Below are 15,628 nucleotides of genomic sequence, written 5' to 3' on the forward strand. Positions count from 1 at the left end.
TTTTCAATTCAATATCAAGTGGACCACAAAGGAAAATCATCTGTACCCCATTATCTTCAGTTTCCCGGTGGGTTTTCCACGGTCCCGTTTCGTCACAAATATTATGTTTCACTACTCGAAACTGTCTTAAATACCACTTTCGAAATAGATTAATCTGCATATCGACATCGATTTTGTCGACATAAAAACAGATAACATTTGTTAAGTGTCATTTTTCCTAACTTTGCGTTATTCGGTCGCCTCTAGATCGTCAATGACCTGTGTTAATTAACATTGATGTCAACGCGACAGTTCTCTGTCTAAGAATGTAAGCAAATTAGCAATCTATGGAATAAGAAGAATTTATTTCAAAGTTGATTTATTTATACCTGACTGTTGAAAACTCTGTAATATGAATTTGTTGTTTGCCTTGATTTGAAAAATGATCATACGCAGAACAAGCTCTTGCGTATCGAACCAGTTGAGAGAAATAAACACGATATGCAGTGGTAGTGGAATATTTCTACAATGAAACAATCGCTAAATGTTCCAGTTTAAATGATGACTTCCATGGTGTAATCATGATATTTAAGTTTTCATTAGAGATTGGGAGTATGTACGCTTACATTATGTGTATCGCTGAAACCCTTGTAACATCAACATATCACACGAAGAATATATCAGATTGACAAATGAATGCAAATGAGTATTGGTAATAGATAAAACGCCGTTTAAATATAATTCTTCTGATACAGATTTTGATTTACTTTGGATTACTCCGTTTAGGTGCTTAAAACAGATGGTTCACGACGAGAATTACTGATCAACAGGGGATGTTAACTCTTCCTGGGACTCTGTATAGTGTTTTGGTAGTCCGTATTCACTCTGATCTCTAATATGTTTTCTTTGTTAGTTTTGCGACCCTTTTTATCCTATGGCATAGCAATACTGAGAGCTTATCATTCGTCAGGATTTGTGAAACACTTTTTGTATAAGTCAATTGGTAATAATAAGCACACAGTGCAACTTATCATGTAATTCATAACACACGCGCGCGCGCATCCGCGCACTTAAATTTGCATGCGTAATACCGCAGTTTCATCGTAGTAGTAAAATATCCAAAATTGTGATGAAGTTTGTGGTCGTCAAATGGCATAAGAAATAGTTACATAACATTTTGATCAGTGCGAATAAAGCGTTTCACCAAATGCCGAAGGTTGGGGTTCTAATCCCGACAGACCTACAATATACATTGAAGTCGTTAAGACAGTTAATGACAGTTCCATTGCAAAACATTCGGCATCAGGTGTGAATGTCACGAGTCCTCGGAGGTGACCTTAAAAATCATGTCCCGTATCACAGTAGGTGTGGCACTCTAAAGAACTCTCATTGTTCAATGGCCGTAAGCGCCTTTGATGCCCTTCATCGATATTAATGGCGTCTCCATATGAGTTAAACATTCTCGAGAGGGAGGTTAAACAAGATACAATTAATCAGTTTGCAAACACATGTCAGTACGCTACTCAGGTAACTCTAACCGAAAAAAAATACCACTCCTGTTAGAACCTCTGTTTTTCGCACAATGACGCCAAAATGAAAAAAATACGTCAGATCGTACATTTGTTTGTCTGTTGATGTACGTTCCATGGAATTTTGCGCTAACGAAAAAGTGAAGATACAAAATTGAGAATAGGGCAAACAAAGACCCAAGAAATTAGGTGTCTAAGAGTAATACATATCCCCTGTTGACTGGTGACACCCTCCAAAGACCCTTTAATTCTATCAGTCAGAACTTCATTTCTTTTATGATTTATGTGGAAGACTATGCCAGACGATGGGCTAAATATTTAAAAGAAGAACTTGATACATTGTCAGAATGGATTAAATGTATAAGAGAAATATTGAAAGCCCGCATTAGACATATTAAAACAAAAGTACGTAACCTTCTGTGTTTGGTAACCATAAGTGATAAAAGAATTAGATAGGTTACATCAGGGATATGTTTTGGTTCCAGCTGACAAATCTTGTAACAACAATTACTTTTAAGGCTCATTATTACAACTGTATTTTAAACGAACTTGGCATAAACTGCACTTTTGGTAATCGTACTTATACTCCAACTGTCCTTTCAAACGATGAACTTCTTCTAAACCATGCTTCAATTTTAGGCAGATTTGGTATCCCAGTGGATGGGTGGAGGGCATGGGTTACCGTACCTATACTAGATTCCTAAACTACATAAAACCTTTAAAAAGATACATTGCTGGATCCAGTAAGTGCTCTAACAAGCCCCTCTCTTTCCTCCTCACGGAAATATTAACAGATGTGAAGGAGAAACCTCAAACTTACTGTGCTTGATATGCCAGAAGTGGTGTAAATCAAATGTGAATTCTAAAAAAAATCTAAAGAAACTTTAATAAACTTGAATTCGCAAAACTTTTCTCAGATCAACAACATCAAAACCCATGACTTTTTAACACTTAACACGACCATTCCTCATGATGAATTAAAGACTAGACGTTTTGACATCACAGACAGTTGCATATTCATATCTAGTGATGAGATATCCAACAAATTACCTTGTTAAACACCACTCTGGTTCCATGCACACGTATTCTGAAGTTGAAATAGAAAATATACTGCAGTTCCTCATTTACCATATCTTTGTGGCATTTGGTGAGCAGGTCTTCCAAGAGCCTGTTGATATTCCCATGGGCACGAATTGTGGTCCTATGTTAACTGACCTGTTTTCTTCATATGAAGCAGAATTTATTCAGAAACCTCTACATGAGAAGAAAAAATCTCTTCCTATGGTCTTCAATTAGACATTTAGATATACCGACGACATTTTATCTATTAACAATAATAACTTTCATTCATATATCGATTCGATATATCCCTGAAAGCTCAAAATGAAAGACACCACAGAGTCGTCCATTTCCGCTTCATACGAAGATATTTTGATGATAGTAGATATTAACGGCAAACTAACAACTCATCTCTATGACAAACGGGATGATTTCAGATTCTTCATCGTCAACTTCCCATATTTATGTAGCAATACTCCAGTATCACCTGCATGTGGTGTTTATACATATATCTCAGCTGATTCGATACGCAAGAGCTTGTTCTGCGTATGGTCAGTTTTTAAATCGCAGCAAGATACTGACAAACAAGTTGATGGTACAAGGGTTTGAACAGTCTCGTTTAAGATCAGCATTTCGCAAATTCTACGGTCTAGTTTCCCAATACAACCTATCATTGGGTCAAATGCTGTCTGACGTGTTACGGATGTATATTTAAATGCTGTTATAAAATTTAGAAATTCATTTCAAAATTAAGGATTATCTCCCTCATGCATAGCTCTTATCCTTAGACGAATTTGGCTCCACTTTTTTGGCACGCTGTTTTTGGCTATATTTAGCTCTAAAACTTCATTGTTATTTCGGATTTCAAACATTTCGGTTGAGCATCACTGAAGAAACATTTTTTGTCGAAATGAGCATCTGGTGCATCAAACTTGGTACCGTATAAGTTTTACATACCGATTGTTAGACCGTTCGTGACACACAACTTTTGACTACGAATAACTCCGTTTACCTGATCAAAATATAGAGCTCAAGGCGGGTGTGACCTGTCGACAGGGAATGTTTACTCCTCCTATGCACCTGATCCCACCTCTGGTGTGTGCAGGGATCCGTATTTACCCAATTATCTATTTTGTATTGCTGATGGGATTTATGAGATGGATCACTGTTCCTTATCTTTATCTTTCGTGATAAAAATGTGTCATACTATTTTAATGATCTACTACCCAGATAAGCTTCAGTACTAATCTGAAAACAATAAAAATTAAAATTCTCGCTATCTATTTAAAGGCTGCCATGATAAGGAACTCTTTTGTATTCAACACCACAAAAATCAATAATTTTTACGTCACATCGTCTGTTCCGGTGATGATGAGATTCTAAGATCACGAGGGATGTGCATGTGGTAGATTTTACGAATTGGTAGGTGTCTTCCTGTCAAGCAGTTAACTACATCAATGTAAAGGGGAGATGTGAAAGGTTTTTTTTCTGATCCAACCAAGTGATCTGGAAAACAAAGACTATGTAAACTATGGATCCACCATTTGGAAGCGTAATGACAAGTTCAGGTTCGATATGTTTGTATGAAGAAACATGTACGGTTTGCCTGGTATGCGACGTCTTTCCCTAATTTCTTCTTTCGAAAGGATGGGCTCAAATATATACGGCTCCAAATTTAACTGTTCGTGACTTGTCATGTTTACCGTGCTGCTGATGAAATAAACTGGAACCGACGGTGTGACGTCATAAATTAAACTTCAATGGTTGATCTCTTAGCGCCGGGTAATTTAAAATATATGATAGATTAATATTGATTTCATCGTCAAACAAGGGCTTTTTTGTCAATTACGATATCAATCTGTGATTTATTCATAAAAGCAACAATGTGGTTAGGGGTGTCTTTACCTTTAAGTATTTTGCTATGTTCCAAACCACCCAGCTGTGCAATGTGACAAAATGAATATATCGCATATTTAAAGATCAAGTACCACACTAGGACATCTATTTATATATTTTATATAGATTTACATGTGGCTGATATAAAAGACCAAAAGCGAAACAACAGGAACAAATGGCAGCAAAACCAACACATGGTGACCACAAATGCATCCAAAGTAGTTCCGAATCTGTTGAAATGAATATTGCTTCACAAAATGTTTGCCTCAGAGGAGTTTATGTAAGCAATGATGTTATGGATATTGAAAGATGCAGGGGTAGAGTTTTAGAAAGCAAAACTGCTGTACTGTTTCCTTTAAAGAATATTATAGAACGCAATGAAATTATAGATTTTGGAAATGAAGAACGTGCAAATAAATTTTTGCATGTTTTAATCAACTTTGGATACAGTGCAGCTTTGCAAAATCATAAAAGTGACTTAGAAAAAAATCCGCTTGGTAATCTGCCTACGTTTTATCGTAGAACCTCATTTTGTGTTGTCAATGTTAGAGAATGGACACCTCGTGTATGTGATTTATCTCTATCAAGACTGGCTATTCAATTTTTGAAGGATATTGAAATTAAACTTTCAAGTGAAAATAATGGAGATCACATAGTAGCTCAAGAAGATTGCATATCATTCTTTAAAATGTTTGGGACTCATGTGTACATGACAAGCATTAATTTCGGTGGGATATTTACAGTAAGCTCTAGTACCGCATTACTAGAAAATGACAATGTATTGTCAACAAAACAACAAATCAAACAGGTTCATAACAACGCTATCATAAATCATTTGTTCAGCGATAGTAAGTCAGAAAGCACGGAAATTAAAGAGAATGGAAGAGATGAGTACGTTTTGAAAAAAAACAAAATTGAAACTAAACAAAGACATTTTGGAGGACCTAAAGAAACATACGACTTTACGGTGTGGAAAGCAGAGTTACTGAAGAATCCAGAGACATGGACTGTAAGTGACATGGGGGAAATTTCATTCGATAATTGCGTCGGAATTTGGTCCTTTGTGAAAAAGCATCAAAGTTGTTTTACTAACGCAGAACAACTGTCAAGTTTTTTAGCAAAAGCGTGGCAGGATCATGTTGCACAGCGAAATATATCTAATCTTGTGTCAGATTCCTTTTGGAAAACGTTTGTAAAGGATTTAGATTCGATATTATCAGTACCCTGTTCAGCCAGCTGTCATTTGGGATCCCTGAAAGAAATACTTCAGCTTTTAGAAAAGCATGTGATCTTAGTTGGAAAAGGTGTTACCAAAGTACTAGACATATTTTCAGCAACATCTGTTCAGAGACTATTTAAGGACAGTGCAAAACACAAAACCCCTATCAATATTTGTTTTCAAATTCTCACTACAAAATTAAAAATTTTGCAAATAGACAACGGGAAATCCTCAGCATTTGGTTCTTCATGGATTGCATCAGACTACTTCATTCCAGGTCTCTTGTCACGAAGAGAATTAAACAATGTTGAAGAGTTGTTAGATTTACTAGAATCAGAGTTATTACCGGGAATCGATGCTCTCGAATCATACAATGATATCAATTTGGGGAAAGTGCAATCCTTAGCAAAATCAGAACTCTTGAACACAGTACAGAATTTTCTTCAAATACTTCTGGGCAGACAGGAGTATCAAGAGGCCCTCCTTCTTCTCGTCCTTTTCTTATCCATCGGATATCACTTCAAGAGAGAAAATGTTCAGGCAAATATCACGTCTGAGATTTTAGTAACTTTCACAGCATCGGCAAAGAGAGAACTTGCTCTAGCTAGGAAATACAAGGAAGATGAAACTCGAGAAGCGTGGTTGTTGTTGGAGATTATTTTCAAACTTGACACAAACTATAGAATATTTGATGCGCCCACTGTGCTTGTAAACGAGGTTAATGATTTTGTTGGTTTTTTGAAGGAAAAGGGATTTGTATTCCATTCAAACATCGAAAAGGTTATCTATTCAGAGCAAGGTGAACCTCATGGAATTATTCACTCCTTAGCAGAAATATGCAAATTATCATGTGACCTTTTTGGCGAGGAAACAATGAGAACATTGCATTCTACGAACACCGAATATTGTCCTAGTAGTACAAATTTTGATGCGTTATATCGCATAATAAACACATTCGGGATGGAACACTTTTTCCCACAGAAACTTTCGACAGGAGATGTTTTGAAGTTAAGTGATGCCTTGTTCGCTTGTCCAAGGACAATGAAAGATATACCATGGGCTATATTTCGCCAAGCAATAGCCATTGACTACAATTTCAGAGAAAACGTTTTATCTGATTTTTCGAAAAAGCTACGAACTCGAAATCAAGCCATAAGCAAGAAAGAAAACAAGCAGTCTGCAAAAAAAGTCTCAATGAAGCACAACCCAATGGATGTTTTTCTTGCACTTTGGCATTGTTGCGATCCCTTTCTGAAAAAGATCCTCGCTGCAAAAATCGCCACCTGTCAACTTGCACTCCCCCTAATATACGAGGATATTACCACCAGACAGCAACTCACCATATCACTTTGGCCAATTCGTGATGTTTTCATTGACGACAGCCCGGATTCTGTTTTGACCAAACCTCTAAAATCAGTTAGTTTTGTAAGAGTTGGAGATTTGAAGTCAATATCAAAATCAAAAATAATAAATAAGTTTTTAAGGGGGCAAAATAATGAACACAGTACTTTTTACCATAGAGATTGTACCCTGGCATCAAACAAACGATTGGTTTCCAATGGAATCGTCGAAATTACTTGGTATGTACCCAGAAAAGACAATGATGATGTTAATTCTGACATTGAGGATGTTAATTCTACCGAAACAGAGGAACTGTTGGAAGAAATAATGGAACCAGTATGCATTTTGAATATGCGAGGAGATGCTAAAGATTTTGAGTCCCAGCTTTTGGCGTTACTTGCACTTTCAGATGTGGTAGTTGTCATGTCTGAATTTGAGTATCTCAATGATGATCGATCTCTTCAAGTGCTGAAACAAATACACAACAGTTCAGCATTTGCAATAATCATGACGGATTTTCCGGAGAGTGTGGAACAGCAGGAGATGGACAACAGTGATGAGGACGAAGACAACGAAATCACGGATAGACAGGACCAAGAAGAGAAGACGGAGGAGAGTGATGTGGACAGGGATAATAGCAATAAAGTTGAGAAAGAACAGGAGCAAGAGGAGAGTAATAGAATGGGAGAGGAGGAGAGAATTAGCATGTCTTTGGAGGAATTGTGTGGAGAAAATTTGCCATGTGTTTATGAAACAAAAACAGGCTTAAACCCTATGAACACATCATTTCTTTCCACTTTGGACAGGGGAAAGACTTTAAATGAAAGTGACCTCAAAGATTGCCTTACCACACAAATTATGTCAGCATTAAAGAATATAGAATTTGCACAAAGCTTGGAGAGGAAGAAAATGTTATTACCAGCATTTGTTGCAATAGATGAAGATAACACATATTCTAAATATGGCTCGGATTTAAGTGAAACTGTGTTTGGAGATGTTGAATACTCGGCGAATACGATGCATCGAAAACAAATAAAAGACAAAATACTTCCATTGCAGGGAGAGAATTTGTGGCACACATGGTGTTTGGAACAAAAACAATGTTTTCGCTCGGGAAAGAAAAGTGTTTCAGATAACGTCCATCATAAAAAAAAGATGAAGACTCTTAGATTATGGCAAGTGATGAGTTGCCTTGAAAACGGAAGTACAATTGTAAAATTTGTAGATGTTTTGGAAAGACATATTGATGACAGACTAACCATCACATATTTTTTACAATGGATGAAATTTCACATGGACTGTCAATCACGACAAATCATTCCTAAACTTTCAAACGATCTCTTTGAAGCGTTCAGACAGTACGAAACGTTGAGATCGCAAAGTGACACTGAAAGAGAAAAAGTAGAAAATTTGAAGTCGCAAATTAAGAGTGCAGAGGAAAACTTGGCAAACGCCTCGTTTGGTTTGGAACATTTTTTTAGAGAAATGGGTCAATTATATGAGTCATTCTTCCATTGCGATACAGCATTGCAAATTCGTGTGTCTACAAATACAAAACGTATCATTGACAAAATACCACATATTGCTGCCAAGCTTCTTTATTGGGGTCATTCATTAGAGATCATGGACGGGGATGCAGCGTCGGTTCCCGAATCTTGGATCAAAGCTGTATTCAAAGAGATAAGATCGATCATTGGAGAGAAAAAAACATTGTATGTTATATCAGTTTTAGGAATTCAAAGTTCTGGTAAATCAACTCTGCTAAACACAATGTTTGGTCTACAGTTTTCTGTTAGTGCTGGAAGATGCACACGTGGGATTTACGCGCAACTTATTCCTGTTGACAAGTCACAGTCGAGTCTCAAGTTTGATTATGCTTTGGTTATAGACACAGAAGGATTGAGAGCTCCAGAGTTAGCAGGCGAGAAGTATAATCATGATAACGAACTTGCAACGCTCGTCATAGGCCTAGCAGATGTTGCGCTGATCAATATAAAGGGTGAGACTATAGCTGACATGCAAGATGTACTTCAGATTGTAGTCCATGCCTTGATAAGGTTAAAGAATGCGAATGAGGAGTTGAATATTAAACAATCATGCGTCTTTGTTCACCAGAATGTATCAGCATCCAATGCAGGAAAGAGCACTTTTCAAGGTAGTCAGAAGGTTACTTCAGTCTTAGATGAAATGACAAAACACATCGCTGAGCAGGAGAAAATGGCAAACATTACGCGATTCACTGATGTCATAGCATTTAATCCCGTTACAAATGTCATCCATGTACCTGATTTATGGCAAGGTGTTCCTCCAATGGCTCCTGCAAGTCCTGAATATAGTAAGAAAGTATTTCAGGTCGCCAAATGCATATTAGGTGATATTTGTAAAAATAAAAAGAGTTTTCTGAATAGTGAAGACACAAGTATCCACTTAGGAAATCTGTGGAAAGGCATTATCTCAGAAGATTTTGTGTTCAGTTTTAGAAACGCTCTAGAGGTAAAGGCTTTCACTATGTTGGAGATAAAATTCCAAAGCTTTGTTTGGACTTTGCAGGAATTAAAATTACAGTATCTTCAAAATACATTAATTCAGATCTGTTGCAGCAAAACACACGAAATTCTTCAGAATACCATCACAAATATCAAAGAGCGGTTTCACAAGAACCTTCAGGAGAAAACAGCTTTATGTGACAAAGAACTTCAATCTTTTTTTGATAAGTCTGATTTAAGTGATTACATGATACATTGGAGGGCGCGCAAAACAGAAGAACTCCAAGCGATTTCGCGTAACATAAGAATTGAAATACATACAAAGATTGAAAGCGAAAAGGGAAAATGCGAAGCACTTTTTAACAGCAATAAGAAATTGGCATCTGTTAAAGAAAATGTGACTAGTAAGGCTGTCGAGTTTGCAAAGTCAGAAAATAATAAGGAACACACATGGAACGAGGAAGACGTGAAAAAACAATTTGAGCGACTGTGGGAAGAATGGTTAGGTGAACTAGCCCCAGAAGTATCTGAGGACGCTATCCAGAGAAAAATTGCAGAGATGAAATTACAAGTCATAAATGAAGTCCAAAATAAATTCTCAAGTCATCAGCCTGTGTATACAAAAGTATCTAATTCAACGAGACTTCCACTCCAGAAACGTATGACTAAGCTTATTGGCTGCATTAGGGAAGAAGATATTGATGAGAAGGACATCGAAGTGATTGGAATTAAAGAGAAAGTTAAGCGTCTCTTTGGCAAGTTCCTCCCAGAATCGATAAAGGACTATCTTCAAATCCATAAGCATTATTTCGAGAAAACAAAGAATATGATTGATACAATTTTTTCGGACATAGAAAAATATATGCAAACACAAAATGAAAATGTTGAATACAATTCTGCGCAATTCATTCAAGTTTTGAACTATATAACAGATGGCTTTCGTAATCATAACGATAAGAGTAATGTTCATACATTCATGGTGACAGTAAGACTGGAGGCAAAGACAGCGATAATGGTAGAGAGGTATGCAGTCAATGAATTTACGCAACACATCAGACGTTATGAAATTCAAAATAGTTTGAGATCGAAAATGACAAAGTATAAAAAAGAAGTAGAATCTTTATTTCTGGGCATGTATTTCGAAACAGCGAATGAAGAATTGGCGACATCTATCATATGCGATCACATAGAAAATGCTCTCCGACAAAGACTATCTCAAGAATTACACAAGCAAATGTGGAGCCAAGTAACACACAGTGAATTTGGCAATAGAAAGGAACCTCTCATAAAAGCAGTTCTTACAGATCTAGCGCAAAGGCATCAGTTTCGTGATTACGTTGTTTACATTAACAATTCAAAGTCCTACGTTAGTTCATGGATAGAAAAGTACACTAAAACGCTTTTCGAGAAAAAAAACAATAATGGCGTTTCAGAGTTCCAACAGTGCATTGCGAGGTCTTTGGAAACAGCATGTGTTACTATACAAAAGTGTGCTGTTGGTGCAGAAGCTGAAGGCAAAAAACAATCATGCAACTCTGAAAGCGAAGAAGAGACCGATGTTTCCCCATCATTACAACAATTAGCATGTTGGGGTCGTTGGATTAATGCTTTTAGAGATAGACTGGTAAGGGAAAACTTTCAGATGCCTCCTGATTGCTTCCAAACGCTTTTTCATTTAAAAGTGGAAAAAATTGATAATCTGATCAAAAACATTGAAAGAAATTTAGACGTACGTAGAAATTCCCTTTACGATACTTTTAAGAATATGCCTCTTTCCAACATGAGTTGGGGGGACAATGATCCATTTAAAGAAATAATGGAAACTCTGTGGGGTTGTGATAAAAATTGTCCATGGTGTTTAGAGCCGTGTGTCGTGTCATCAACCAATGATAGGCATGCTTGCAAACAACATAGGCCTGAAGGTATAGCAGGAGTACGCTGGGAACATACTACAAAATTAGTATGTGAATCTTGTGACTTTAGTGTACAGAGTGATTCACGGAGACGCTGTGGCAGCTGGTGTAAATGTGATCCAAAAACGGATGGACATCATCCATGTAAAGAATACAAAACACATATGAAGGAAGCATGGGATATATCTGGTTCTTCGGACATGTCATCTTCAAAATATTGGATTTGGGTTTTCAAAGAATTTGAAAAGGATTTTGTGAAATATCACAATGCCAAATCGCCTGATTTCCCAAACTCAGATGCTTTCAAAATTACGAAAGATGAGGCTATAAACAGTCTTAGTGTGTACGAATAAGATATAATGAGTTCCGAAAAAGAAATATTGAAAGAAACTGCTTTATCTCATATCGTATCAAAAAATTCGATTAAATGTTCGAGTAATGTTTCTTTGAAGAAACTGAGATAAATCGCTATAAGGTTTGTTACTGTGTTGTGTTGATATTTAAAATAAATTCATTCGAAGATATATTTGCTTTCAGTACGTATTCGATGTTTCTTTTATTGTCATGATGTTTAGTCCATATTCAGTATTATTCACTCTTCTATTGTGATTTTGTTACAGCATACAAAAATGAATGCTAATTAGATATTGTATATGCTTTTGCATTAATGACTTGCATCTATTCTGATCAATGAATCATTCATCGATTATCATACTTCGTCCATGTATTGTAGAAACAAAATTCATTTGAACTTAGAATGTCTTGAATATGTAGACATTGTTTATAACTCATTATTATCTACTAAGAATAGGGTTTTCTCTGCTTTTCTTTGCATCAAACATATTTATTTTTCAATTATGACAATAAAGTACTATGTGGTGTATTTGACGTATAATTTTACGATTTGTTGCACTGCTCATTGCAATCTATTTATTAACAAGACTTAGCTGGAGTTTTTTTTTTTTGCATTACCCGTTGTCTGTTTCATAAAGTTTAAAACCAAACACAGTTCTAGCATTTTAGAAAATAATGCTGATGATAAACATTTCCTGTTTAAAATGTCAATTGAAAGTGACGATAATTACGATCATTAAAGAATTATAAGCACACCAACAATACCCCTTCCCTTTGCAAAACCATTTGTCCACTAAAATGTGGTTTATGCAAATGAATTAACTCTCTGTAAGTATGGCCCCACGCAGACCCCTGTGATCACTGTTTAAGATAGCTGAATATACAATAAATAAAGATATTTGTACATTGTTGGTGTAGTTTGTCGTTTTGTCATTTTTCTAATAATTTATCTGAACGCAATGATATGAAACAAAAGCTGCATTTATTTTTAAAAAAAATATCAGTTCAGAAAAAAGCTTTTTAAGAACTAAATCAAATGTGGCCTGAAAACTCAGTCGACAATTTAATAAAATTTACTTCATCGGCAGTTTTATGTGTCAATATTATAAGACATATGTAAACCAATGGGCGAGTTATTGCAATCGATTGAATGGTACGGTTATAGTTAAAAAACTTCCTGAACAAAAATCAAATTTGATTCTTCAAGCAAGTACCCTGGATAACATTATATATCAAAATGATTTATTTCCAAGACTGGGTCAATTTGGTGGTTTGCGGGTCAAATCCTTTTAGACAGTTTTGGAAGGCTTCGGTCGAATAAACCATTCGTTTTTCATTTTGTATTGGACTACATCTTCAGCAATCTAATTGAAATTAGATGTTAGATCCGCTTGCATACTCGCTACACAAACATCTAACAACATCCCGTAGAGGGTCACGTCAGAGGTTAAATTCGATTGACCAATGAAATCACCGCTGGCAAAATCATTGAATGTTTGTTGAAGCCGATAAGTCTAGAGTGATACCGAGTTTAACCTCTGACGTGACCCTCTATGGGATGTTTTTAGATGTTTGTGTAGCGAGTAAGCGAGCGGATCCAACATCTAATTTTAATTAGATTGCATCTTCAGTGTCTCATAACAGATTTTTTGGAGAATGAGCAAATACACGAAAATCCATTGTACTACTTTTGCAATGATTAGGATTTGCATTAGTCCACGTTATCGTTCGTTACAGGAGTCATCCTACGAGATGGTATAACATACTGTTTTAGTTTACCATATGATGTAAACGTTAGTATTTGACTGCAAGGTAAATGCGATATAAGCAATGAGCGTGCATCCCCCAGAGCTAATTAAGACAAATCACATATTGAGGAATTTTCGTAAGGCCGCAAGCATAAACACACGAATACAAATCAAAACTATGATAACAATCCAATTTGATTGCAACCACTTTTATTTAGAGTCAGGAGATGAGGGGGCGATTTTGATAAGTCCAATTAAAATAAATATTTTAAACATGTTACTCAAACTTGAAAAAGGAGTTCATGTCGAACTTGTCTTTACTTGTGTTCTCTTTCATTTCTTTTAAATCGTTACGACTTGTTAGTAAATGAACTAAAAGGATTTTAGATTGCGTATTGGTAGTTGTGTATGTACGGTTCAGATAAGTACAGCTCAGTAGCTGACCCACGTATCATGTTTAAATTCCACGGAAGTGGAGTTTACTTGTCTACCTATATACCGACATAATCCTCTGCCGACGTCTTAAAATTAGTGTAAATTCACTTTTCACTGTTAATAGATTAAAACAAGTTCTCTTAATGTCAGGAAAATATAGGGTAAGCAACGTGCATGTATTACAGTTCTTATTTCCCATTACAATGCACATCTACCTATATCGTATTTACGAACAATGTCCTCGGTAGTAGCAACCAGATAATCTAATAAGGTTAAGAAAATGTAACACGATGTACGCAGTTATAAATGAAGTGGGGAGGCCAGATTCTCGAGTAGTCAGTTGGAAATAAGTTTTCCGTCTCTCCTCTGTACAGGTTGGGGTAAACGCTACTCCCCAGCTGAAGGGGGTGGATATATCCAGGATCCAGAATTGTTAGAAAAGAAAAGAAACTTTCACAGAAAATAGGCATTTTACGTCGTCTGCAAATTTTATGTCAAATGCAGCATTATTGAAAATTTATAACACTGTTATATTTCCTCATTTTAATTATTGTTGCACAGTTTGGTGCTCAGCCAAAAACAGGGATTTTATTGACAGACTTTTTAAATTACAGAAAAGGGCAGCCAGAATTATTTTAAAGGTGAAAGTAACTCTTCTGTTAACTGCAGCTGATATTTTTAGTGTTATTAAATGAATGCCTGTTCATGATTATTTTGTATATAGAAAACTAGTGCTTGCTTTTAAGGTTCTTAATAACATGACATCGGAATATATGAACGTTTTTAGTTTTGTCAGCCAAGTTAGTTCCAGAACAACAATAAGTAGCGATAGTGGCATTTTATATTTACCAAAAGTTCGAACTGAATATTATAAACGGTCTTTTAAGGTATCCTCCACCATTTTGTGGAATCAGTTGCCCGAGTCTGTCAGATGCTGTGGTTCTATTACATCTTTTAAATCGGCATATTTGCAGCATTATTACTCAAATAAGTTATATATAGATATGATGTATATGTTTATTTTCCCCCCAGTGATATCGTGTGTATATTTCATGTATATATTTTATATTATGTTATCTATTTTTCTATTCTCATTTATCTGTCTGTGAATGTTTTATACAGGACCACAATGTAAACTAGTCATTTGTACTAATTGTGCTATCCTGTCTAAATAAAAGAATTTATTATTATTATTATTATTAGTCTGTCATACCTAGACATATATTGTGTCAGAACTTTTATCGCTGGGTGGTTCGTGTTTTGACGTTGAAAAAGCGACCTCTGACATTGTATAAGTCTGGCTGTGCTAGAACACGGAGTCAAAGAAGTTCAGGGACAAGATTCTGAGGTTGAGACATAGACGTTTATCAAAATATATTGATGGAGAAATATTGCGCATATTTCGTTAATATTGATTGAATTACGTATGCGTTTGCAACTGAAGTCGAAACCAATTTCATTTGAGCATTTTTACCTCGTTACATTGGCAGAGATGAGTGTAAGGAATTATAACTCCTGATAGAGATTGTATAAGTAGTACTGTTACAGCCCTCCATGCTCATAGGCCGAACATAGGCCTAAATTTTGCAACCTTTCAATGGCAATGGAGGCGTCTACATATGAGGGTTCTTCAACGGCGTTTCTACTGTGGGGTTACGACAGAGTTAAA

The 15,628-nt window shown here is 36.0% G+C and overlaps 1 protein-coding gene across 2 annotated transcripts in view; it reads left to right on the plus strand.

Moving 5' to 3' along the window:
- The window catches only part of LOC125661138 (interferon-induced very large GTPase 1-like), a 28,999-nt gene extending 13,850 nt beyond the window's left edge, over positions 1–15,149 (plus strand). For both annotated transcript variants that reach the window (XM_048893017.2, XM_048893016.2), the window contains exon 4: positions 4,590–15,149. In XM_048893017.2, the coding sequence (XP_048748974.2) occupies positions 4,639–11,775 (7,137 nt within the window). In that variant the 5' untranslated portion in view covers positions 4,590–4,638 and the 3' untranslated portion in view covers positions 11,776–15,149. The remainder of the gene's footprint in view (positions 1–4,589) is intronic.
- The last annotated feature ends 479 nt before the right edge of the window (positions 15,150–15,628 follow it).

The sequence above is a fragment of the Ostrea edulis genome, chromosome 8, assembly GCF_947568905.1.
Source record: "Ostrea edulis chromosome 8, xbOstEdul1.1, whole genome shotgun sequence".
NCBI classification, from domain to species: Eukaryota; Metazoa; Mollusca; class Bivalvia; order Ostreida; family Ostreidae; genus Ostrea; species Ostrea edulis.